Raw genomic sequence first — 22,646 nt, forward strand, 5'->3', positions numbered from 1 at the left:
ATATCCCCAGAGTCACATAACGGCTTTTGGGCTATTATAGTCACTGTTATGGAGTGTGGGTAGGTCTTGAGGGGTAGTGGGGAACAATATGGAATATAAAGAATACGGCTTTTGGTGAGCAATCGATTTTGCTCTATTTGCATTTTTTACTCTTGTTTTAACTTCATCTGTCAATTTGTGTTCGAGATGAATCAAAACAATAGACCTTGGGTGTTCACTTTCGCTACTTATTTTGTGAACAAAATGATATCCGTAATTCAAGGGATCAATATAAAAAAATCCGGTACATTACTTTTAAATTTTATATTAACTCGTGTTATCAACTGTATCTTTTGCATATATTTTTTATCGTGCATATTAAATCTTGATTATTAAATATTGCAACATTCATTTCCCAATCCAAGTTTTCACTAATTTGTCGAGTACGAAGCTCGAACTCAGGTTCCGAGACTACAAAAACAAAACAAAAAAATGGTACTTGGAGCGCATTGACATCGTTGACAAATAACGTCCTAGTCGATGAACCAAAGTTAAGAATATCACGAAGGCTACATAACAAGAACTTTATTAAAAATATAATTACAAAATGTAAAAATGTCTGGTCTCCTAGTCAAAGGGTTGTGCTCAAAAACCCTTCAGAATACTGGGCCAAATAGGACACTTGAAGTAAATCAGTATTATTGAGATTTAGTGGGCTACTAGGAGAATTAAAATTAATCCTGCAATGTTTATAATTCTAACTATGGTCTAATTAATCTTATTAAATATCAACATTTTACGATTTTGAGACTGAACCCAAGTTTCTTGCCCAAAAAAAGGTCTCGAGAAGGGTGGGTTGGTGAGTGTAGGTTGCACTAGAATATGACCTTTGTACTAACAGCTTTCCATAAAGGTCAGCCAAAAAAAAACAGACTGTTAAAGAATAATAGTCTCAATGGAATAGGAGACTATGTTTCACTCAGTTTTTGTTTGTTTGTGGGGGGGGGGATCGTACGTCTAATTTTTTTCACAGCTATACCTACCTTAAATTCTTCGTGTTTTGCCAGTAAAATAACAAATAACTAATTTTAATTCTTTGCTATGCAAATATGGATGAAAACACTTATAGTTTACCATTAATGTGTCACACTGTGATCACCACTCTATTAATCTGCGTGAGTTCGAGTCTCAGCCTCGGCTAACGTTGGTACATGAGAAAGCCTGCCAGTAGCTTCTCGTGGGTCGGTGGTTCTTCCCGGGGTTTTCCAGGGTTCTTCCTCCACCATTTATACTGGCAGCCATGTATAGCCTATCATGTGCTGAAAAATGGCGTTAAACCCTACAACAATAACATTAAAAAAGACATGGATGAAATACCACAAGCCCAAACATAATTCACACCCAAACTTCCAAGACAGACCATATACTACAAGCCCATACCTAAGTCACGCCCAAACATTCAAGACAGACAATATAACAACTGGACCCACCTTATTCACACCCAAACTTCCAAGACAGACGATATACCACCAGCCCACGTCTAATTCACACCCAAACGTGCAAGGCAGACGACATACTACTAGCCCACACTCAATTCACACCTAAACTTCCAACACAGACGCTATATCACTAGTCCACACATAATTTACACCCAAACTTCCAAGACAGACGATATACCACAAGCCCACACCTAATTCACACCCAAACTTCCAAGACACGCGATATACCACTAGCCCACACCATACTCAAACCGAAACGTCCAAGACAGACGATATACCACAAGCCCACACCAAACTCACACCCAAACTTCCAAGACAGACGATATACCACAAGCCAACACCTAATTCACACCCAAATGTCTAAGACGGACGATATAGCACTAGCCCACACCTAACTCACACCCAAACTTCCAAGATTATATACCACTAGCCCACGCCTAATTCACACCCACACTTCCAAACCAGACGATATAAAACTACCCCACGCCTAATTCACACCAAACTGTCCAAGACAGACGATATACCACAACTCCAAACCTAATTCACACCCAAATGTCCAAGACAGATGACATACCACATGCCCACATCTAATTCACACCCAAACTTCCAAGAGAGACGATATACCAAAAACCCACACATAATTCACACCCAAACTTCCAAGACAGACGATATAATAATAATAATAATAATAATGAGGACTTTGTATAGCGCCTAATCTTTAGAAGTTCTAAGCGCTTTACAACATTAGACAACACCTATAAGATAAAAAACATAATAATATTATTACAAAAACAAACACCATGAAATTAGAAAAAAACATTAACAAATAAAAAATATGCTGAGAATATTTCAGGTAGGAAACATTATTAGATCTTTAAGTTTGTTCTTGCAATCAAAATAAGTGAGTTTTGAGGGCCCTCTTGAATGTGATCACTGTGTCTTTGTGTCTAAGTTCAGTGGGCAATTCATTCCACGTTGCTGGGCCTTGGTATGCAAAAGAACGCTGTCCATATGACTTTGTTTTCATAGTGGGAATAATGGGTATACGATTGTCAGAGGAGGAGCGTAAGTATCTTGCTGGTGTGTACACGTGGGTGACATCGGATAGGTATGTTGGACTAGAGTCCGACAGTGAAACGTAGCACAGAGAACAAATTTTGTGTTTGATTCGGGATCGAATGGATAGCCAGTGTAGGGTACAGAGCAGCGGGGAGGTGTGCTCTGATCGTGGTACTCTAAGTATGATCCGAGCAGCTGTGTTTAGAACTTTTTGAAGTTTCTGGAGTAGATATTGAGATGAACCAGACAGAATTGAGTTACAATAGTCCAGTCTTGAAAGTACTAATGAACACACAAGTGTTTTAGTGGCATCAACTGAAAGATATTTGCGAACTGAGCTGATGCGTCTCAGCTCAAGATATGCAGCCTTGCATATGTTCATGACATGCTGGTGCAATGTGAGAGTACTGTCCAGAGTAACACCTAGGTTTCCTACTGATTGTGTGAATTTAATGTTGGCGTTACTGGTATTTATTGTTTGAGGTAAAGGATGTGAATGAGAAAGTCTTTGTATTGTGATCAGAAACGATATACCACAAGCCCACACCTAATTCACACCCAAACTTCCAAGACAGACGATATACCACTACCCCACACCTAATTCACCTCATCTTGTTGTAACTGGATATAACTACGAAAATATCATTTTAAACTTACAAGACAGACTGTACTGTATGATGATGGATTCTTATGGATAGTCTCCATTATATATTAAAGGAAATGCGCCATGCGTCATGAATTGCATAACTCATCACGCTTTCTTAAGGACTGGTATCTTTGTAAAGTAAATAGGTCATAGAGTTCAACAGAAACTAAATAAAGAATTGACATAATGTGATATATTTAAATATCCAGTAGGGTTTCATAATGGGAATTAACCACAAATTGACTGCACTTTCATTTGGCAGTCTCTAATCCAAATGATTGACCCAGCACATCAGATCAAGGTCTCGTAAGAAATACAAAATTATTTATAAATACAATTGACACAACGTATTCGTGTAAACCTTGATCTCTGTTATCTATGCATGAACATGGGAGGCCGACAACTGATTCACCATTAACAACAGATCCCCACCAACACCAAAAGAGTAAAAATGTTTCTGACATATTCAAACGACCATAAATATATAGTAGCGGATTAATGGCTGTCGCCAACCATTTGGACTAATTTTAGTATGAGCAATTTTTATGACTGGCTTTAACCCTAAGCCCTTTGGAACATAAGGACCTTATTATTGCCATTATCATCACGTCATCTCTCTCTCTCTCTCTCTCTCTCTCTCTCTCTCTCTTTAATTGCAAATAACAAGATGTATCCATATTCTACTCACTGAAAAATGACCAGAGTGGACTCAACGTCCTCCAGATATTTGGACTGACTGAAAAGAGACATGGGAGGAGGCATAGTTAGTTTGAGTTTTAATTTCTTATTTTCCTGTTGGAAATATAAATTAATAACTGACTTATAACAAAATGTCAATAGACTGATGTTTATTGGCATGTTCAATTAACCTCTGATTAATAATATGATTGACTATGTGTGAATCATTACGTGATTTCACCTAAACTAAAACATATTAAAATACAAATATTTATAACTTGAACGCTTTCCATCTTACAATCGTGACATTTACTTACGGAATTACATTCATATTACTTTCCATTACATTTAGGAGTTATAATATACAAAATTAAACTTGTAATAAATAAATGTTCTGTGGCCAAGAGGGTGGGGATTGCATGATCGCGTTCTCCACTCAGTAGATGATGAATCGAAACAAGGAAGGTATTTGTACTACGTTAATTATTAAAAGTCTCTTTGTTATATATTATTTTGCCTTTCTTTAAGGTCAGATTATATATCTCTTTGTTACATATTATTTTGCCTTTCTTTAAGGTCAGATTATACATCTCTTTGTTACATATTATTTTGCCTTTCTTTAAGGTCAGATTATACATCTCTTTGTTACATATTATTTTGCCTTTCTTTAAGGTCAGATTATACATCTTTTTGTTACATATTATTTTGCCTTTCTTTAAGGTCAGATTATACATCTTTTTGTTACATAGTACTTTGCCTTTCTTTAAGGTCAGATTATACGTCTCTTTGTTTATGTACTTATGTGTCTACATTACGGTAAATGCACTAAGGATCATACAATCAAAATGTCAAAGTAAATACAAAAAGTATATACCAATCTAATTTATTACTAAATTTATCTTAATATAAGGTCTTACTAGTTACAGTGAAATGGACATATACATTTTAACTGCATTAGACAACAATCCACTGTATTAACTAAAACAAAAACCTTACCCGATGGAAATGGAAATTACTAGAATTATTCCGGCACAGATCATGTTTGTGGCATTCATAATGGTTGGGTTGCGTGTTTAAGCCAGACGCTGTTAATTTGCCACCAGTACAGAGTGAATGTGATGTCTTCCTTTGAGGTATCTGCTCCTGGATGTGGGATTTAGTGTGTCCAGGCTGGTTTATAATAACTCAGACTCCTGAAGAAATATCAGCAGTAGATTATATATTTCAAATATACGTTGTGTATTCCCTTGCATATCTGACGACCTAGACAGATAAGGGGCAACTATTATTTACATATCAGTACTTGCTTGAAGTTCATCACACGTCAGTATTAGTCAGATTAACTCAGTATGTACATACATGTTCAACAGTCACCAGTGATAACACAAGTTACTCAATACCTTATGACAATATCATATTTCATGCCTCATCCATTTTAAAGTACAGCAACAAATATATGACAATGACCCCAAAAAATACCCCCCAAAATTAACAAAAAGTGGTCGTTTTGTAATAGGGTAAAATGGGTCCGTATTTGTAGCAATATATATATATATATATATATATATATATATATATATATATATATATATATATATATATATATATATATATTGTTTCCTTTTTTAGTTTCTAATTTTCTTCACATTGATTAAATCAATATAATACACACATTTATGATTTAAACATGAAAGATGGTTCTAATAATGGAAATAGTGCACTACAAACTCCTTGGTTAGCTACGCCATTCACATGAACGCTTAGCCATTCACGTACCGGTGCATGGAAATTAATGTGGAATAGAAACTAAGCAAAATGACGAACCAACAATAGGTAACTAAAATATTTAAATATATTTACAATTGATCTTAATCATTATTCTGCTTTAGTAACCGTACCACCGACCATAACTCTCTCTCTCTCTCTCTCTCTCTCTCTCTCTCTCTCTCTCTGGTCGGTTTGACTTTAAAACTCTCTCTCATCCTTTGCTCGGTTTTACTTAACTTTTACCATCACAAGCGAAAATCCTCTAAGCTCGTCATTTCATAGATTTTAGCCCGTATCTTTACTACGATTGTCCAGAGAGAGAGAGAGAGAGAGAGAGAGAGAGAGAGAGAGAGACAGCGGGGGCGGGGGGCCTTTGGACATTTTCATATTTAATTAATAATAATCGATTTTTTGAACATCATAATATGTTTAAGAAACAACAAACACAACAACAAAACATTAAATACATCACAGTAGACGAGAAATTTTCCGTATAATGTCGACATGTTTGCAACTCTGCATCATTGATAAACACTGTAGATAAATCCCAAGGAATGTGCACACATATCGTTACGAGGAACAATATTCTTGTAAGTTACTTGGTGTAATTTTTATTTCAAGGATTTATTCCAGCCCAAATTCCTTTTCTCTCTCACTCCACACTTCTGCGTAGTTTGTCGGTTATGCATGAGAGGGACAGGAGGAACAGAAAGCAGAAAGGATGCCATGAAAATGTGTACCATATTAAATTCATTAGGAAACGGGGATTAGTAATACTTTTTATCATTATTTTCATACGTCACTAATGATTAATGTGTGGAAATTTATCATTTATCTTGAGTCAACGACACACGGTCACGAGAATGTTTATATATGCGTATTATTGTGCCATGGGCGGATCAAAATTTAATATATCACTATTACTGGTATATTAAATTGCTTTATACCAATGATTACTCATAAATATACACACAGATGCACATGCTTAACGCTATTACATGTAACAACTTCAAAGCGACATCTGACAAATATACTAATGGCACGGAAAATGTGCATGTATAACGCATTATTTTATTCATTCCGTACTCAATTGATATTGATCTCGTAGGAATACTCTCTGTAATTAGTGATACTGTGAAACATTCAATAACAGATTCAAACTCGTGTGAAAGATGCAGATTTACTCTCTCTCTCTCTCTCTCTCTCACAGAATGAAGGTGACTGAATTAAATATCTGTATTCTTCCTCACAGATATTAAGTGGAAATAATACAGGAAAGGAAAATATTTTGACTGTATACGTTTGATAGGACTATGAAGTATGCAAAAGATTTCAATATTAATACAACTGGACAGTTTGTGAATACATCTGCCATATGTAATATAATATGAAAAAGAAACTCAAACTACCCCAGATAATTTATTTATATGTCGTGTTGTATACACAGATTATTTCTTTATCATTCGTGTTGTATACACCAATTATTTCTTTATCTGTCGTGTTGTATACACCGATTGTTTCTTTATATGTCGTGTTGTATACATTCTTTATCTAGCGTGTTGTATATACATAATATTTCTTTATCTGTCGTATTGTGTACACAGATTATTTCTTTATCGGTCGTGTTGTATACACAGATTATTTATTTACCTGTCGTGTTGTATTCACAGAGAATTCAATACAAGTATAGTCAAGAGGATGTTTATATATTTCCTGCAAAATGTACAAGACATTGCAATGAGTATATTTATAACTTTAACAGTCATGAATATTGCCAATAATCCATCCACCAATCCATCAGTCAGATCTATGTCTTGCCTGTCTTTCACGGCGAGAAAACTAATTGGGATCAATTGAAATGAAACGAAATACGCATGCTCTTGATATACAACAGTTCCCCCCCCCCCCCCATCTCTCTCTCTCTCTCTCTCTCTCTCTCTTAAAAGCTTCATACAACACGCAGGGTAGCTCTTCAAAACAATGATATCACCATTGGTGGCATGGTATAAACAACCCACCCAGCCCCCAAAAATAAGAAAAATAAAACAGTAAATAAATTTTTTTTAAAAAAACTATTGACTTTCATTATATGCTAAACTTGGGTCAAATATCTATTGAAACAAAAAACAAAATCCATTTTAAAAACAACAACAAAAACAAACAAAAAGCATTCCAAGCAAATACACTAAGTAGACAATGTCAAGTTGCTGGGCAGGCAACAATTTCGAATGTGACAAATAAATTTACAGATTATACCGTACATATTATACATGGCACTATACAGTACATAGTATAGGGTGCGTAACACAGTACACATTATACAGTACATATTATATATTAAATTATACAGTGCATGTTATAGGGTGCATAATACAGTACACATCACACAGTACATATTATACAGTATATATTATTCAGTACATATTATAGATTATATACACTACATAATATATAGTGAATAATACACATTATACAGTACATATTACACAGTATATTATACAGTACACATCATACAGTACATATTATACAGTACACATTATACAGTACATAATATACAGTAGACATTGTACAGTACACATCATACAGTACATATTATACAGTAGACATTATACAGTACACATTATACAGTACATATTGTACAGTAGACATTGTACAGTACACATACAGTACATATTATACAGTAGACATTATACAGTATATTATACAGTACACATCATACTGTACATATTATACAGTACATATCATACAGTGCATTATACAGTACACATTATACAGTATATATTATACAGCACACATTATACAGTGCATTATACAGTACACATTATACTGTACATATTATACAGTACATATTATACAGTCACATCATACAGTGCATTATACAGTACACATCATACAGTACATATTATACAGTACAGATTATACAGTACACATTATACAGTGCTATACAGTACACATTATACAATAAACATTATACAGTATATATTATACAGTACACATTATACAGTGCATTATACAGTACACATTATACAGTACATATTATACAGTACACATTATGCAGTACATATTATACAGTACACATTATACAGTACACATAATACAGTATATATTATACAGTACACCTTATACAGTGCATTATACAGTACATATTATACAGTACATATTATACAGTACACATCATACAGTGAATTATACAGTACACATTATACAGTACACATTATACATTGCATATTATACACTACATATTATACAGTACACATTATACATTGCATTATAGGGTGCATATTATAGAGTGCATAATACAGTACACATTATACAGTGCATATTATACAGTACACATTATACAGTACACATTATACAGTACATATTATACAATAGACATTATACAGTACACATTATACAGTGCATATTATACAGTACACATTATACATTGCATTATAGGGTGCATATTATAGAGTGCATAATACAGTACACAATATACAGTGCATATTATACAGTATATATTATACAGCACATATCATACAGTGCATTATACAGTACAAATTTTACAGTATATATTATAGAGTACATATTATACAGTACATTTTGCAGTACATATTATACAGTACTTATTATGGATTCGGCTAATGTAGGTATGTGAGAAAGCTTGCCAGTAGCTTCTCGTGGGTCGGTGGTTCTTTCCAGGGTTTTCCTGGGTTCTTCCTCCACCATTAATACTGGCAGCCATGTATAGCCTATCGTGTGCTGAAAAATGGTGTTAAACCCTACAACAACAACAACAGTACATATTACACAGTACACATTATACAGTACACATCATACAGTGCATTATGCAGTACATATTACACAGTGCATTATGCAGTTCATATTACACAGTACACATTATACAGTACATATTATACAGTACATTATGCAGTAGTAGTGAATGGGGACACTTTACGTATAATGGAAATTTAACATGGAGAAAAATCGTGGGACACTTTACGTACAAGGGGAATTAACATGGGAATAAATCGTGGGATACTATACGTACAAGGGGAATTTAACATGGGAATAAATCGTGGGATACTATACGTACAAGGGAAATTTAACATGGGATTTTTTTTTTTTTAAAAGTTTTTTTTAAATTTAAATTTAAATTTAAATTTAAAAAAGGGGTAGGCAATTCAAAGACTATCTCTTTTCGAGAAATATGGCTGGCCCTGAAAAGGGCCTTTGGGTTTTCTTCTTCTTCTTCTAATTTCTTCTTTTCCTCCACCAAGTTCTTATTTTATCTCCTACACTCTTCTTCTCTTTCTTTTTTTTCTTCTCCTCTTCTTTCTTCTTCTCTTCCTCCTCTTCTTTCTTCCTCTTTTCATTTTCTTCTTCTTTTTCAATTTTTTCATTCCATTCTCTCATCCTTATCCTTTCCTCTTCATCCTCCTTTTCCTCCTTGATTTCTTTCAACAGATCACTAATGATTACCTTCATTTTTCGTAAATTGTTTATCTCCATCTTCACTCTATGGGGACTATATGAGTAGTGATCCTCGTTTAGGTTAACCAACATTTGCTCAAACATTCCTAAATTGTCCATAACGTTTTGCAATTTTTCCATTTTGTTAAGGTGGTTTGACGCCATCTTCTTTGTATTCTTTGCAGAATGGTTTGAACAACGAATACTGTGGGTTCTTATACGAAAAGCGCGAACGTGAAGGAAAACATCCCCCTAAAACATAAAATGGATCTTACCTAGATGATGACCCAACATCGCGCGTACGTGAAGGAAAACATCCCCCTACTTTTTCATTTCATATAATATAACCCCAACTATACTCTCCACATTTGCTAAGAAACCCATAATCTACTATTCACACAAACATACCTGAGCTCTTACAAACACACAAACACACTAACACATACCCTCACAATATCTTAATTAAGAGTTAGTGTTTATTTTCACACTACTCTACCTACACACATTGGCAAATCTATCGTTATTTCTTTTCTAGAGTATTGGGTAGCCCTGAAAAGGGCTGTTTTTTTAAACTCCAGATGCACCTATTTAATGGTTGCACCTTCCTGGCCTGGCGCCGCACACGCATCTTCTTCCCCAGTCTTCTTTCACCTTTCTTCTGGGGAGCGCAGAGGGAGGATGATTCGCTTCAGCACCCCAATCCTCTGTTTCAGGAATATTAAACGACATCATCTCTTCTCTTTTCTTTTCCTCCTCTTCCCTCTGTCTTCTCTCCTCTTCTTCCTTCTTTATTCTTGCTTCTTCTACTATAGCCTCCGCTGATAGTTCGTTTACTATCCGCCTGGCATATTCCAGGTGCATCTGGAGTTCTAACAGTTTCACTATTCTGCTAGTCATTCTTCTAGCTGTGTTGATCAATCAACAAGGGTAGCTGGACTGCCGAACGAGTTTCAATTTATATTGAAAGCGCGGACGTGAAGGAAAACATCCCCCTAATAACATAAAATTCATCTTACCTAGATCATGACCAAAAAAACATCAACAACGCGCGGACCTAAAAGAAACACTCGCTCACTTTTTTATGCTACCCATCACTTCAATAGACTATCCACATACGCAAAGCAATCCAATCTAACCCCAAATATACACCTCAAGCAGCCCAAAAAAAAAAACAAAACAAACATCATTTTAATCTACTATCCACACCAACCTACTTTATCACTTATAAACACAATCACACTAACACATACCCTCAAAATATTTAGAAAGAGTTAGTGTTTATTTTCACACTACTCTACCTTCACACATTGGCAAATCTATCGTTATTTCTTTTCTAGAGTATTGGGTAGCCCTGAAAAGGGCTGTTTTTTGTTTTGTTATGGCATTCTTTTTAGTTTCTAAGAATGCGATGTCCTCTGAGGATAGACTTTCTGGCGATAGGTCTGCTTCTTCGGAAAGAGAAGAAGAATTCTTTGGTGTCGATACGACAATCGACAAAGCCTCTGTCAGCTTCAGGTTGCTGCTGTTGCTGTTGTTGTTGCTGCTGTTGCTGCTGTCTCTGAAGTCTGTACTTCTCTGTCCATTCTTCTTTCTCCTTGTTCATTTCTTCTCTGAAGAGCTCTTCTATCAGGTCTTCAGTGATTTTTAACATTCTCACATTCTCTATTTCTTCTGGCTTCGGTATCAGACTGTGTCTGACCCTATGCAAATTCACGTAGGCTTCGTTGAGCTTAGCTAGTTTGGAGCACATCTTCTTAGGAGGATGAGTCGACAATGGATGGCTAGACTGGGAACAACCCGGTTCTTAAAGTGAAAGCGCGGACGTGAAGGAAAACATCCCCCACACGGTTTTCGAGCCGCAACGTTCATGAGAGGGATAGTAAGAAATGAAAGAGCATCAATCCAACATTCTTATAGCTAAACAAACCACAAAGAGCAGCAGAGGGGGCGAACAGACCGAAACTAACTTTTTAAACAAAAACCCTTTATGAAACTATTCTTCGATTTTGACGAAATAAACCCTTCTATTCAGAATACAAAACAAAAAAAAATGTCCCCCGAAAACTCTTCGAGTTTCCAGGGACAAACTCGTTGAGTTTGCACTGACAACTTGGGTTACTTCAATAAATCTGAAACAGTTTCCGTGGCGGGGTCGTTATTGAAAAATCCATGGTCGGTCCAGCCCCCTCTGCTGCTCTACGAAATGAGTTTCCAAGGAAAAACATTTTTATGTTAGCGGAATTAAATCATTGACAAATAAATAATGGCAAATATCGAAGAAGCACTTACTACTAGATTAGCTCGAGAACGTCTCGAAGCAATTCAGAAATTTCTTCCTGTCCGTGATAGTGTCAGACAAAAATTACAACTAAGACAGCAAGCACGGGAAGGCTTTGCAGAATCCGCGGAGGAATTATTTAAACCCGTGACCAAAGCTACTGAAACAATAAAAACTGCTATCATAGGAAAACCTGATCCTGATAAACCGCAACAAAGTCTTCTTCAAGCGATAGAAGAACTTAGGAAGGCTCAACCGAAACCGATCAAAGGATTTAATTATAAAACGGATTTCGTTGAAGGGTTTGTGGATGAAATTAAAAATCGTCCAGTCAGAAATAGAGATGAAATAATTGCTTTTGGTGCTGACGCTGCTAGGGCATATCACTCTCGAGAAAAATTTATAAAAGATCCTAATCAAAAGATGTCTAAGCAACAATTTCTCGATGGAATTTATAAAATAAAACAGGGTATCGAACGGTTAGATACCAGTGATGTATTTTATCGAGAGTATATGTCAGGATCAGATCGATTTGATGTCCAAATGCGACAGACAAAGCGACATAAAAAACCAACTCGGAAAACAGCTAAACCGGAAGTCGTCGCAACGCCAACAGAACAAGAACTGGAAGTCGTCGCAACGCCAACAGAAACAGAAGAATTATATCGGCTTCCTTCTCCGTTGCAGCAGACCGAGAAAGAAACACCTCGGGAGTGGTTTACGAAAGCCGGTTTTAAAAAAATAAGAGGGGATCTTCCCATTTTTACTTTAAAAAATTTTAATAACAGAGGAGATTTTTTACTAAAAAAACATAAAGAAAAAATTAATACCTTCTGGAAATGGGCAAAGGCGGTATATTTTGGCATGCAGGATTTACCCGTTGATGTAAGCGATCCCGGATACATAAAATTTAATGCGGAAGTGAAAGAGATAGTAAATAAACAACGCCAACGACAACAACAACAACAACAACAACCACAACAACAACAACCACAACCACAACAACAACAACCACAGCCATCCTCGGAGGGGGATACCAAAGAGGAATTTTTTAGTGACCCTGGAGAGAAATCCGGGAGCGGTTTAGGATCCGGTTTTATTCCCTGCCCTGATAATATCGTCAATGACGTATCACGGTTGGAAGTTCTCATCGGAGGAAGACGTGCCGGAAATAACTCTCCGGAAATTATAAATGAAGCCGCAGATATCTGTCAGAGACTATTTCAGCGTGGCATTATGGATATTGGCATCTACCGGGGGCTCATTGATGAACTCGCGGATGGTTACTACAGCGATTAGTAAATTTAGTTAGAGAAACAATAATTAAATAAAATGATACTACACGATTCTTTTCGCAGACCAAGAAGTGTCAGAGTAGTAAACTCACGATTACCAGTATACGAGGTTGTTTACGGAGATGGAGTCGGTGATGTTGTTAGGGATTTAGTCACAAGAATCGCTCCGAAAGCTGGACCGTTAGCAAAACAATTCGCGATGAAAGCCGCTGATGTTGTCAAGGATAAAGCCATTGGCACTGTTGGTAGTCTTGCCGGAAAAGCATTTCAATCAATCAAGGATCGACTAGCACAGCTGATACAAAAAAAAAACCCAGTCAAGAGGTTGGCGCCAGTAAAACTACCATCCACTGAAGCTATGCCGGCAAATGTTAGTAGCGTAGTAAATAAGGCCGTAAATCAGAAATTAGCTGAGATCGCAACAGCGGGAATTACCTCCAAAGCGTTGCAAGATAGTGTAACTGCTAATTTGATAGCTGGTAGTGGTTTCCGGTGACGATAACATTTTAATTAGACCATCACAAATAATAATAATGTTTGCACGAAAATCCAATGACGCGTTTGATATGTCCAAACCAGTACTTAAAGATGATTCTGTACGTGATTTTCAATATTATTCTTATGAAGCACGTAATCCTAACCAACGGGGAAGAATTGAACTACAGGTCCAGGATACAAGTAGATACTTCTTGCCCGCTGAGGCCTTCATCGAAGTTGAAGGTAGGCTTTTAAAGAATGATAACACTAACTACGGAATCGGCGACCGAGTTGGATTTGTTAACAACGGGATCATGGCGTTATTTAAATCCGCTACTTATATGATAGATGGAAAAGAAATTGAAACAATTCATGATAACGTCGACGTTGCCACAACAATTCTCGGGTTGGCAAGATACTCGGATGATTACACCAGATCAGCCGGACCATCAATGATGTTTGCAAAGGATATAACCGACAGCCCCGAGAACAGGAATGTAACAATGAATGCTGGTGGTACCGAAGTTGCATCGATGAACGAAAATTTTAATTTGGGTTTTGCAACACGTAGATCGATGTTAAGTGGAGATGAAGAGTTCTCAGGTGTGATTCCATTGTCTCACATCTTTGGATTCTGCAGAGATGTCCACAAGGTCATATTCGGTGCCAAACACACAGTTGTACTTGTGCGAAAACCTGATGATAATGACGCTATCTGGCGAGATGCTGCTGTTGCCGCTGGTCAAATAATACTAACTAAACTGTGGTTGTGGATGCCAGTGTTGTCTCCGTCAATCACCGAAGAACAACGACTGTTGTCTTTTATGGACACGGGCGGTAAATCACTGCTATCCTGGAAAACAACAACCACAGACGTTATTCAAGGTGATCACGGCGGGTTGTTTACATGGCATATATCATCGCAACAAGGAGTATCAGCACCACGACATATTTTCATTGCATTTCAATACCGTGCTAGAATAGATAATCAGGAAAGAAATCCAATGGTATTTGATACACTTGGAGTTTCTGAAGTTTCGTTGAGAATAAATGGGCATCAGGAGCCATCTGAGGATATATTAATAGATTTCGAACATCATCGTGTCGCACGCGCGTATCATCGTCTGATGTCATTTATGGGGCGCGACCTTAATGTAGACACTGGCCTGCAAATATCACAGCGAGACTTTATGAGTTTATATCCGATTTATTACTTTTCGCTGGAACATCTTGATCTGGTTAAACAATCTGTTGTCGACCTACATTTCCGAGCTCGTGTAGGTGTTCCTGCTGGTGGTTACAGAGCGATTGCTGTCATACTCTCCGATAAAGCAATGCTGCTTGAAGGTGTTGGCGGACGAATGAGAGTCATTGACGCTCCAGTCGAGAATATGTAACCTAATTAAATTCAGTCTTTGAAATATAATGTCATACAGTCATGTTAATGTCACCTTGACTTCCGGTCAAACGAAGAAATTGCAATCGAAGAACGCAAGCACATGCGGGACATCAATAACACTAAAACGAGATCAACTTGTTGGTGGTCCAAACAAATTGTCGTTGACTAATACTCAGATTAAACATTTTAATAAGGCACTAACAGCAAAAACCGGTGTCCGACTTAATTTCTCTGCTGCAGCTATCAAGGACATGACTAAAACCGGTGGAATATTTCCTCTTCTCGCAGCAATACCGGCGTTGATTGCCGCGGCAGCACCAGCCGTAGCAAAAGCCGCAGCACTCGGTGCAGTTGGAACAGCGGCCGGAATGGCACTTAAAAAGGCAACCGGAAATGGATACAAAAAAAAGGGGAGATCCGCTCGCGGATCAGGGCTAAGACTACCAGGAACTCCGGCATCATGGTACCCAAAACGGGTTTAAAAACGCTTCGTGAGACGCAGTCTCCAATGAGCAATTTTGATTTATTAGATGCTGTTAAAAAATTGCGTATAAAACATTTCAGAGGTGTATTCATGCGAGATCAATTACCGCAACGACCAAATAATCCAGAAACTGGCATTATCAATCTCGACAACAAAGACGGTCCTGGAACTCACTGGGTTGCTTACGCGATCGATCCACGTGGAATTATCTATTTTGATTCGTACGGTTTAGCACCGCCAGTTGAGTTTCTCAGGTATGTCAGCAGATTTTTTAATGCTCCAGTGTGGCAGTCGACGCTACCAACACAAACATTAGTTGATCCGCCCATTTGTGGAAACGAGGTTTTAAATGTTCTTGATGCAATCTCAAGAAATCCAGCAACGTCTCCGCATCGAGTAGTGCATGAATATACCGCATCGAGAAACGCTAGCGTTTCCAATGCTAGGCATTTTCATGCTCGCATTTAAAAAACAGCAATAAGAATAATGGTGGATATTTACGGAAGACCTTTCACAAGAAAAGTCAAACCTGGCACAGATGTTGATCTCTCAAAATATGCGACTCGAGATGAAGTCGATAATCTTTTGAATATAGCTGGAGTTGACCCAGATGAAGTTGCTATTTTTCAAGACAGGCAAGGAAAACTAAGAACGAGCAACATTAAGTGGAATGATATAATTCGCAGAGTTCTTGGAGCTACCAAGGATAACTTCGCCGCATTTAGTGATGGCGGCCGGATCAAGGACTCGAATATATCAATCGCAAGCATCAAAGACAGTATTGATAAAGGTGTTGACAAGTGCGTGAAAAAAGCCGGTGACACGATGACAGGAGAACTCAGCATGAATGGAAACAAAATAACCGTACTCAGAGATCCAGCTTCGAACGACGATGCAGCAAACAAACAGTATGTGGACACAGCCGACAGCGTCATAGATACCAAATTATCCACGTTACGAGCTGAGTATGATGTTCATGTGACCCAGTTTGGAAGACTTCGCAGAACCGTTCTTAACACCGTAGATGAGTTCTTCGGGAAACCTAATGCCGTCAGTATGAAACTCACCGAAATTAAGGAAACATTAGATAACGTAGTAAATGGAATTCCGCAGATAATGGAAAAATTTAATTTAATTAAAATTCCTGCCGGAGTAACCCCAAAAAACCTTGTGTGTACGATAAAATCAGGAAGGGAAACATGGTCACAACAAAACAAGACTATTACACATACTGCAGATGTTACTGGAATATACAGACTGACAGTACTCTCTGCTGTAGAATTTAAGATATCTACCAGACATGATTTAACTAACGAGTTTTTCCGAGTTGCGTCTGTGGTAATAAACAAAAGAACCGAAGAAACTTTTACGCTGGAAGCCAAAAAGCCGGAGGGATTAGATACAGTCCCTTACTGGTATTGTCTGGAATTTGTCGCCGAAACACCTTAATTGGTCACCGGGTAAAGTAATAATGGAAGCATCCGCGTATAGATACAATCAAGTTCGTGAGTGGCAATCTGAGTTAAAAACTGTCATCGAAGTAACCAGTCAAAAAGTAAAAAAATACCGCAGACGCATAACAGTGTTAGACGTTATGGTTTATTCAGTATCTGCCGTTGTTGCATCCGCGGGAGTAATACTATCAGCGGTCACTCCGGTAACAGCAGTAGTCGCTGCCACGATCTCTGTTTGTGCGACCACAACCACGGCAGGAGTTTTCAGCATCATAGCAAAAAAAATATCCTCGTGTGCTAACACAAAATTACACGATTACACGACAAAATTAAATACAGCCACGACCGCATATCAGAAATTATCATCGCTGATATCATCATCGTTAGACGTGCAAAGTAGCGATGCTGCGTTGATATCAGATTCTGAATTCAAACTAATGTCAGATGCGTACAATGACTATTTGAAAACTAAACAAATAAATAATGTCAGCGGAACTTCTTCAACAAATAGTCACAAACACAACGCCGGTAAGGACCACAATGATCTCAGTGTCCTCGACGACACCAGAATTCGGTATTAATTTTCGAACTCCAATTCGGGTGAACGAAATCGCGTTGTCGAAGCTCAGTGTGTATCACAGCTGGCCCAATATCAGGTCGGCATCATTTGGTGGTTTGCAGCCGAATAATTCGTTTGTGTTCGGGAAACCCAGCGCGGACCCACAACAACGTGAACTTGAATGGGATACAATTACGCTACCCACTGGGAGTTATCAGATCGAAGAAATCAACAATGAGATACAACGCCAAATAAAACGAATCACCGGCAAGGAAGCCAAAATATCTGTAACAGCTCATGAACCAACGCTGTCTGCGGTCATTGAAATCTCAACACCGGGATACGCCGTGGATATTTATAAAAGCTCAATCAGATCCGTATTAGGATGGCCACGAGAACGACCCGAACCTGAACCGGGCCCACCACCACCTCAAAAATCAGATTTCGAGACCACGAAGGAAGACCCACACGACCTCGTCGGGGATTATTTATTATTTGCAGATAAATTAATATCCGGAGAAGCCTGGTTTTCAACATCACCTAGAATTCCCGTAGATATAATAGAGGCAGCTTTCACGGGCGGGGAATACCGTCAATACCGGCCAGAAGATATAGAAGCTCAGTTTTTTAATCCGATCAAACAAGCACATAAACAACAGCTAGAACTGTTGCGAGTATATTTTCAAGATTATATTTCTGATTTAACAAGTGGAACTGCAAGCAGTTCGGGAACTGGAAACGCTAGCGTTTCTACAAGCAGTTCACGCGATAAAATTATCACAGCCATAGAAAAACTAAACAAACTCGCATCCGCGATGGAAATTATAAATCAAAAAATAATTCAGAATCTACTGAATCTCAAGGGCGATTACGGAAACGAAAAAAGATCCAAGTTCGCATCCCAATTTGGTATTCCGGTGAAGAATATTCCAGATTTTAAATTTCCGGGATATAACGCGCACACGCTGAGAAAATCAGTCTCTGATCTTGTCGCGGAATCTTTCGAAGATATTTCTGCCACGTACACGCGAACAAAACCACAACCTGTTATTTTAAGACACGACAACAGTACAGCATCCGATGGCAGACACATCTCACCCGGGATCGTAAATATCACAGATGTTATTGCGGTCAATCTTGTATGTGACGTCATCGATGGCAGTTACAGCGCAGGCAGCGCTAGCGCTGACACAACGACGGCCCAACAGGGGTTTATCCTGTATACGTTCACACCAAAAGACCCCCCTGGTTTTCTGATTGTGCAAGAACCAATCAATGTGGTCTATCTGCGGTGTAATAATCCGTGGTTGTCAACGATAAATTTCAAACTCACCGACCAACGGGGAAATTTGTTGGACCTGCGTGGCGAGACTGTCTCCGTGAACTTACTGGTGAAATCCTAGAAACGCATAGCGTTTCACAATTAAAAAAAAACAGTTGTGTATAATGGAACACGAATACATCCACGCACGAGTTCATATTCATGATAAGCAAATTCTTCACACGGCAATAAAAACCGCATTTGGAAACTCAAAGAGTCAGCCCCCAGAACAGTATTTCCCCGTTAAAATAATCGTTGACGTGTATGGCAACGAAGACTTCTTGTTAACTCCGTCACAATTGACGCAGTTACAGCAAAATCATATGATCACAGCTTGGTGTCAACGAGAACAGATTATGAACTATTCTCATTGTTGTATTGATGTTGAAACGCTTAAGCAAATCCTGGAAGTCTAAGGACTTCTCATGTAAAACATTTCCAAAATCTGAAAACGCCCTTGAGAAGTCCTTTGGACTTCCAGAGAAATGCTTTGAGTTTCCAAGGGCAAAAAAAATAATACACTTTTTTTTTACCGTGGAAATGTGCTTTACACTCCAAGCGGGGCGCTAGCGTTTCTCAGGTTCTACTTTCACTTTGTGCTGTGAGTCACACGCTATGCGGTTTATACTTCCTTGTCGGCCTCGTAGTCAGAAACACTAGTATTTTCGTCAGAAATGCAAGGCATTTCCGTGTCTAGATTCTTTATATAACCTTTTAACCGTCTCACCCTGGTGCTAATTAATTTTCGAGTCTCATACTCTTGTGACAATCCAAGACGAATCTTCTCAACTGCACGGCACAGTGGAATAAATTCAGATACCTGATTTTCAGTTATCCCGGCAAGTGATCTGTAAATGCGATCTTGCAAACCCTTAATGAACCTATAACGGGCGGGGAGATTGTTCTTCCCCGATTGTGATAGCTCATTCAAGGATTCAAAATCTGACATAATTGTTTCAGTGTCTAGTAAAATATTAAAACCTCGCTGTTGTAATTCTTTAATTTCAACAAGTATGGTATTTATGTTTTCGTGATTCATATTATTATATATTTTCATATTTTTAAATGCATGAAAAATGCTTTGCATGAGCGATGCTAGCATCACCAAAAACAAAAATAAACAGATAGATGATGAGCGGTTATCACTTACTGGGTACTCTTCACCGGCCTACGGTTCTTTCATGAGTCCTTTGTTAGGATTTTTTTTTCTTGGTCTTATATTAGACCTTCGTCTTGTGATTTTTCCCTTAGGCACCTCATGTTACCGTTTATTTTTGGCCAACACTCTTTCTGAATGTTTCTATTGGTGGGCACCCAGGTGACGTAGAGCTTTATGCATCCATCTATCTGTTTATTTTTGGGGGTCACTCACCCCATGAGGAACTTCTAGATCGTCAAATAACGGTCTAGAAGCTCGGGAGGGACGATACAACACAGAACAACCTTTAACCTCTGATTCGAGTGTCATACCAGGCAAAGGCACAATGAACATGTAATCTTATCCTAAGACCTTATCCTATGACGACACAAACATACACAGGTGGGTCATTTTCTACGGTCAGCAGCAGAGCAAAACCATCCATTGAATCGACCATTGGATGGTGCACAAAAGACACCCGCCATTGGCGGATTTAATTTATGGTTTTGCTTGCGCTGCTGACTTTCGATCGACCCAAAGGTCTTAGGGAGCGATTTCGTATATAACCCAACTGTTACTTGCGAGTTGGAAATTCGCTCTAGCAGTGGGCGGGACTTGTTTAAAATATTTTAATTGTATGTTTTCTTAAGCGCGGTCATATAACAAGCACAGAAGAGCAAAACAGTCGGATATATTCAGTAAAACGAGGATATTGTTTGTAAAAAAATATATATTCTACGGTAAATAAATGATTACATGTTATGAACTCGATAAAATATTTTATCAAGGTGGCTTTCTTAGGGGGAGCAAATCCTCTGACCCAACGACAACTCTGCAAAGCGTTACACACTCTCGGAGGAGTTATCGTCGTTTGTGTCAGCGATAAGAGTTATATAACAGAATGAAATCTTCTGTTTGAGCTTCTTTGAAAATGCTGTTTTGTGGATCCCGGTTGCGACATGCTGTACAGAAGGTGGACAAATACCGAAATACCTACCGGCGGCGTTTATTGACTGGAATACAATTTCTTCACCTGTAATTGCGTTTATAGATTTAATAGCTCTTCTTGCAACTGTTTTACAACGCCCTGTGTTACCCAGTAGGCAGTTCTTGCTCTGAGTGACCACGCGAAGATTGTTTATAGAGTTATCAAGTATGTTACCGTTAATGTGATCAATGACAAAACCCTTAGGGATCACTCCAAAGAAACATTCATAGACGAAACGATGACATAAATACCTCTTTGAGCACGTGGCAGTAAATCTTGAATAACCACCATTATCAACTCCACCAACTGGTCGTCTTCGCGTGCAGTGTCGTACTATGCCATCTCGGTTTGCCTCATAATTTGGAATAGTTGGATGTGGAACAAATTCTTGTTCGGGGACGAATTCTTGATTCATTATACTATAAGCAAATCATTTGTCTAATTCATAATTTGTCTGAAAACTTATTTATGTAATCACGCTCCGAGAGAGTGTTCGAGGCTGGATATTTTTTATCATAATACCGTTTTAGTTCTCGATAGCGTTTTCCCCCACACGCTGAACATAATTGCGTTTTTCCTCGTACTCCAATGCCGCATCTGATACACGGCATCGGTCCTAGACTCCCGCCGCGGACCTGTTGAGCATGTTGTCCACAGTATTCGTGTCTGCATGGTTTGCTACACGGCGCTGATGAATTTAGTTTAATCCACTTGCATTGGTGCATATAATATATTTGTCTATTTAAATACTTGTCTTAATTATAATAATGAGTTTTGAAAGACTATCCAGAATAAAACCCGCAGGCGGTCGATTCGATCTTGACCGGTTAACCACTGATCGTCGACGAAGAGAGTTGGCAACGGTAATTGGTGTTATCAAGGATGCCAAAGAAGAGTTTCGTCGTGATGGTGCCGCACACACGTGGTCTTCGTATAAAATTATCCCCGACGATGCTAGCATCGCTCATCGAAGAGTTTCCCGTGAAAACTCCTTGAGTTTCATCATTGATGGTACCATCAACGATACAATCGCGCGTAATATAATTGAGTATCTCGACGATAGAAGATATTTCGTGCAGATAAAATTTATTGTTGGAGTCGACGACGAGGGAACCCGAAAGTGGATTATCAGAGACAAACTAGACCCTGTTCTTGATCCGCGCGGAAAAACCA

The 22,646-nt window shown here is 38.2% G+C and overlaps 1 protein-coding gene across 2 annotated transcripts in view; it reads right to left on the reverse strand.

Moving 5' to 3' along the window:
- Window positions 1-22,646, reverse strand: part of LOC149781445 (cathepsin L-like) — a 78,583-nt gene that overhangs the window by 31,287 nt on the left and 24,650 nt on the right. Inside the window, exons 2-3 of one of the 2 annotated variants that reach the window (XM_089935523.1) lie at window positions 4,858-5,054; window positions 3,872-3,919 (exon numbers count right to left, since the gene is read on the reverse strand). In XM_089935523.1, coding sequence (XP_089791649.1) covers window positions 3,872-3,919; window positions 4,858-4,916 — 107 coding nt within the window. In that variant the 5' untranslated portion in view covers window positions 4,917-5,054. Of the gene's footprint in view, window positions 1-3,871; window positions 3,920-4,857; window positions 5,125-22,646 lie in introns of both variants that reach the window. The other variant, XM_089935524.1, reaches the window with a different exon arrangement.

The sequence above is a fragment of the Sinohyriopsis cumingii genome, chromosome 15, assembly GCF_028554795.1.
Source record: "Sinohyriopsis cumingii isolate HCF-2022 chromosome 15, ASM2855479v2, whole genome shotgun sequence".
NCBI lineage: Eukaryota > Metazoa > Mollusca > Bivalvia > Unionida > Unionidae > Sinohyriopsis > Sinohyriopsis cumingii.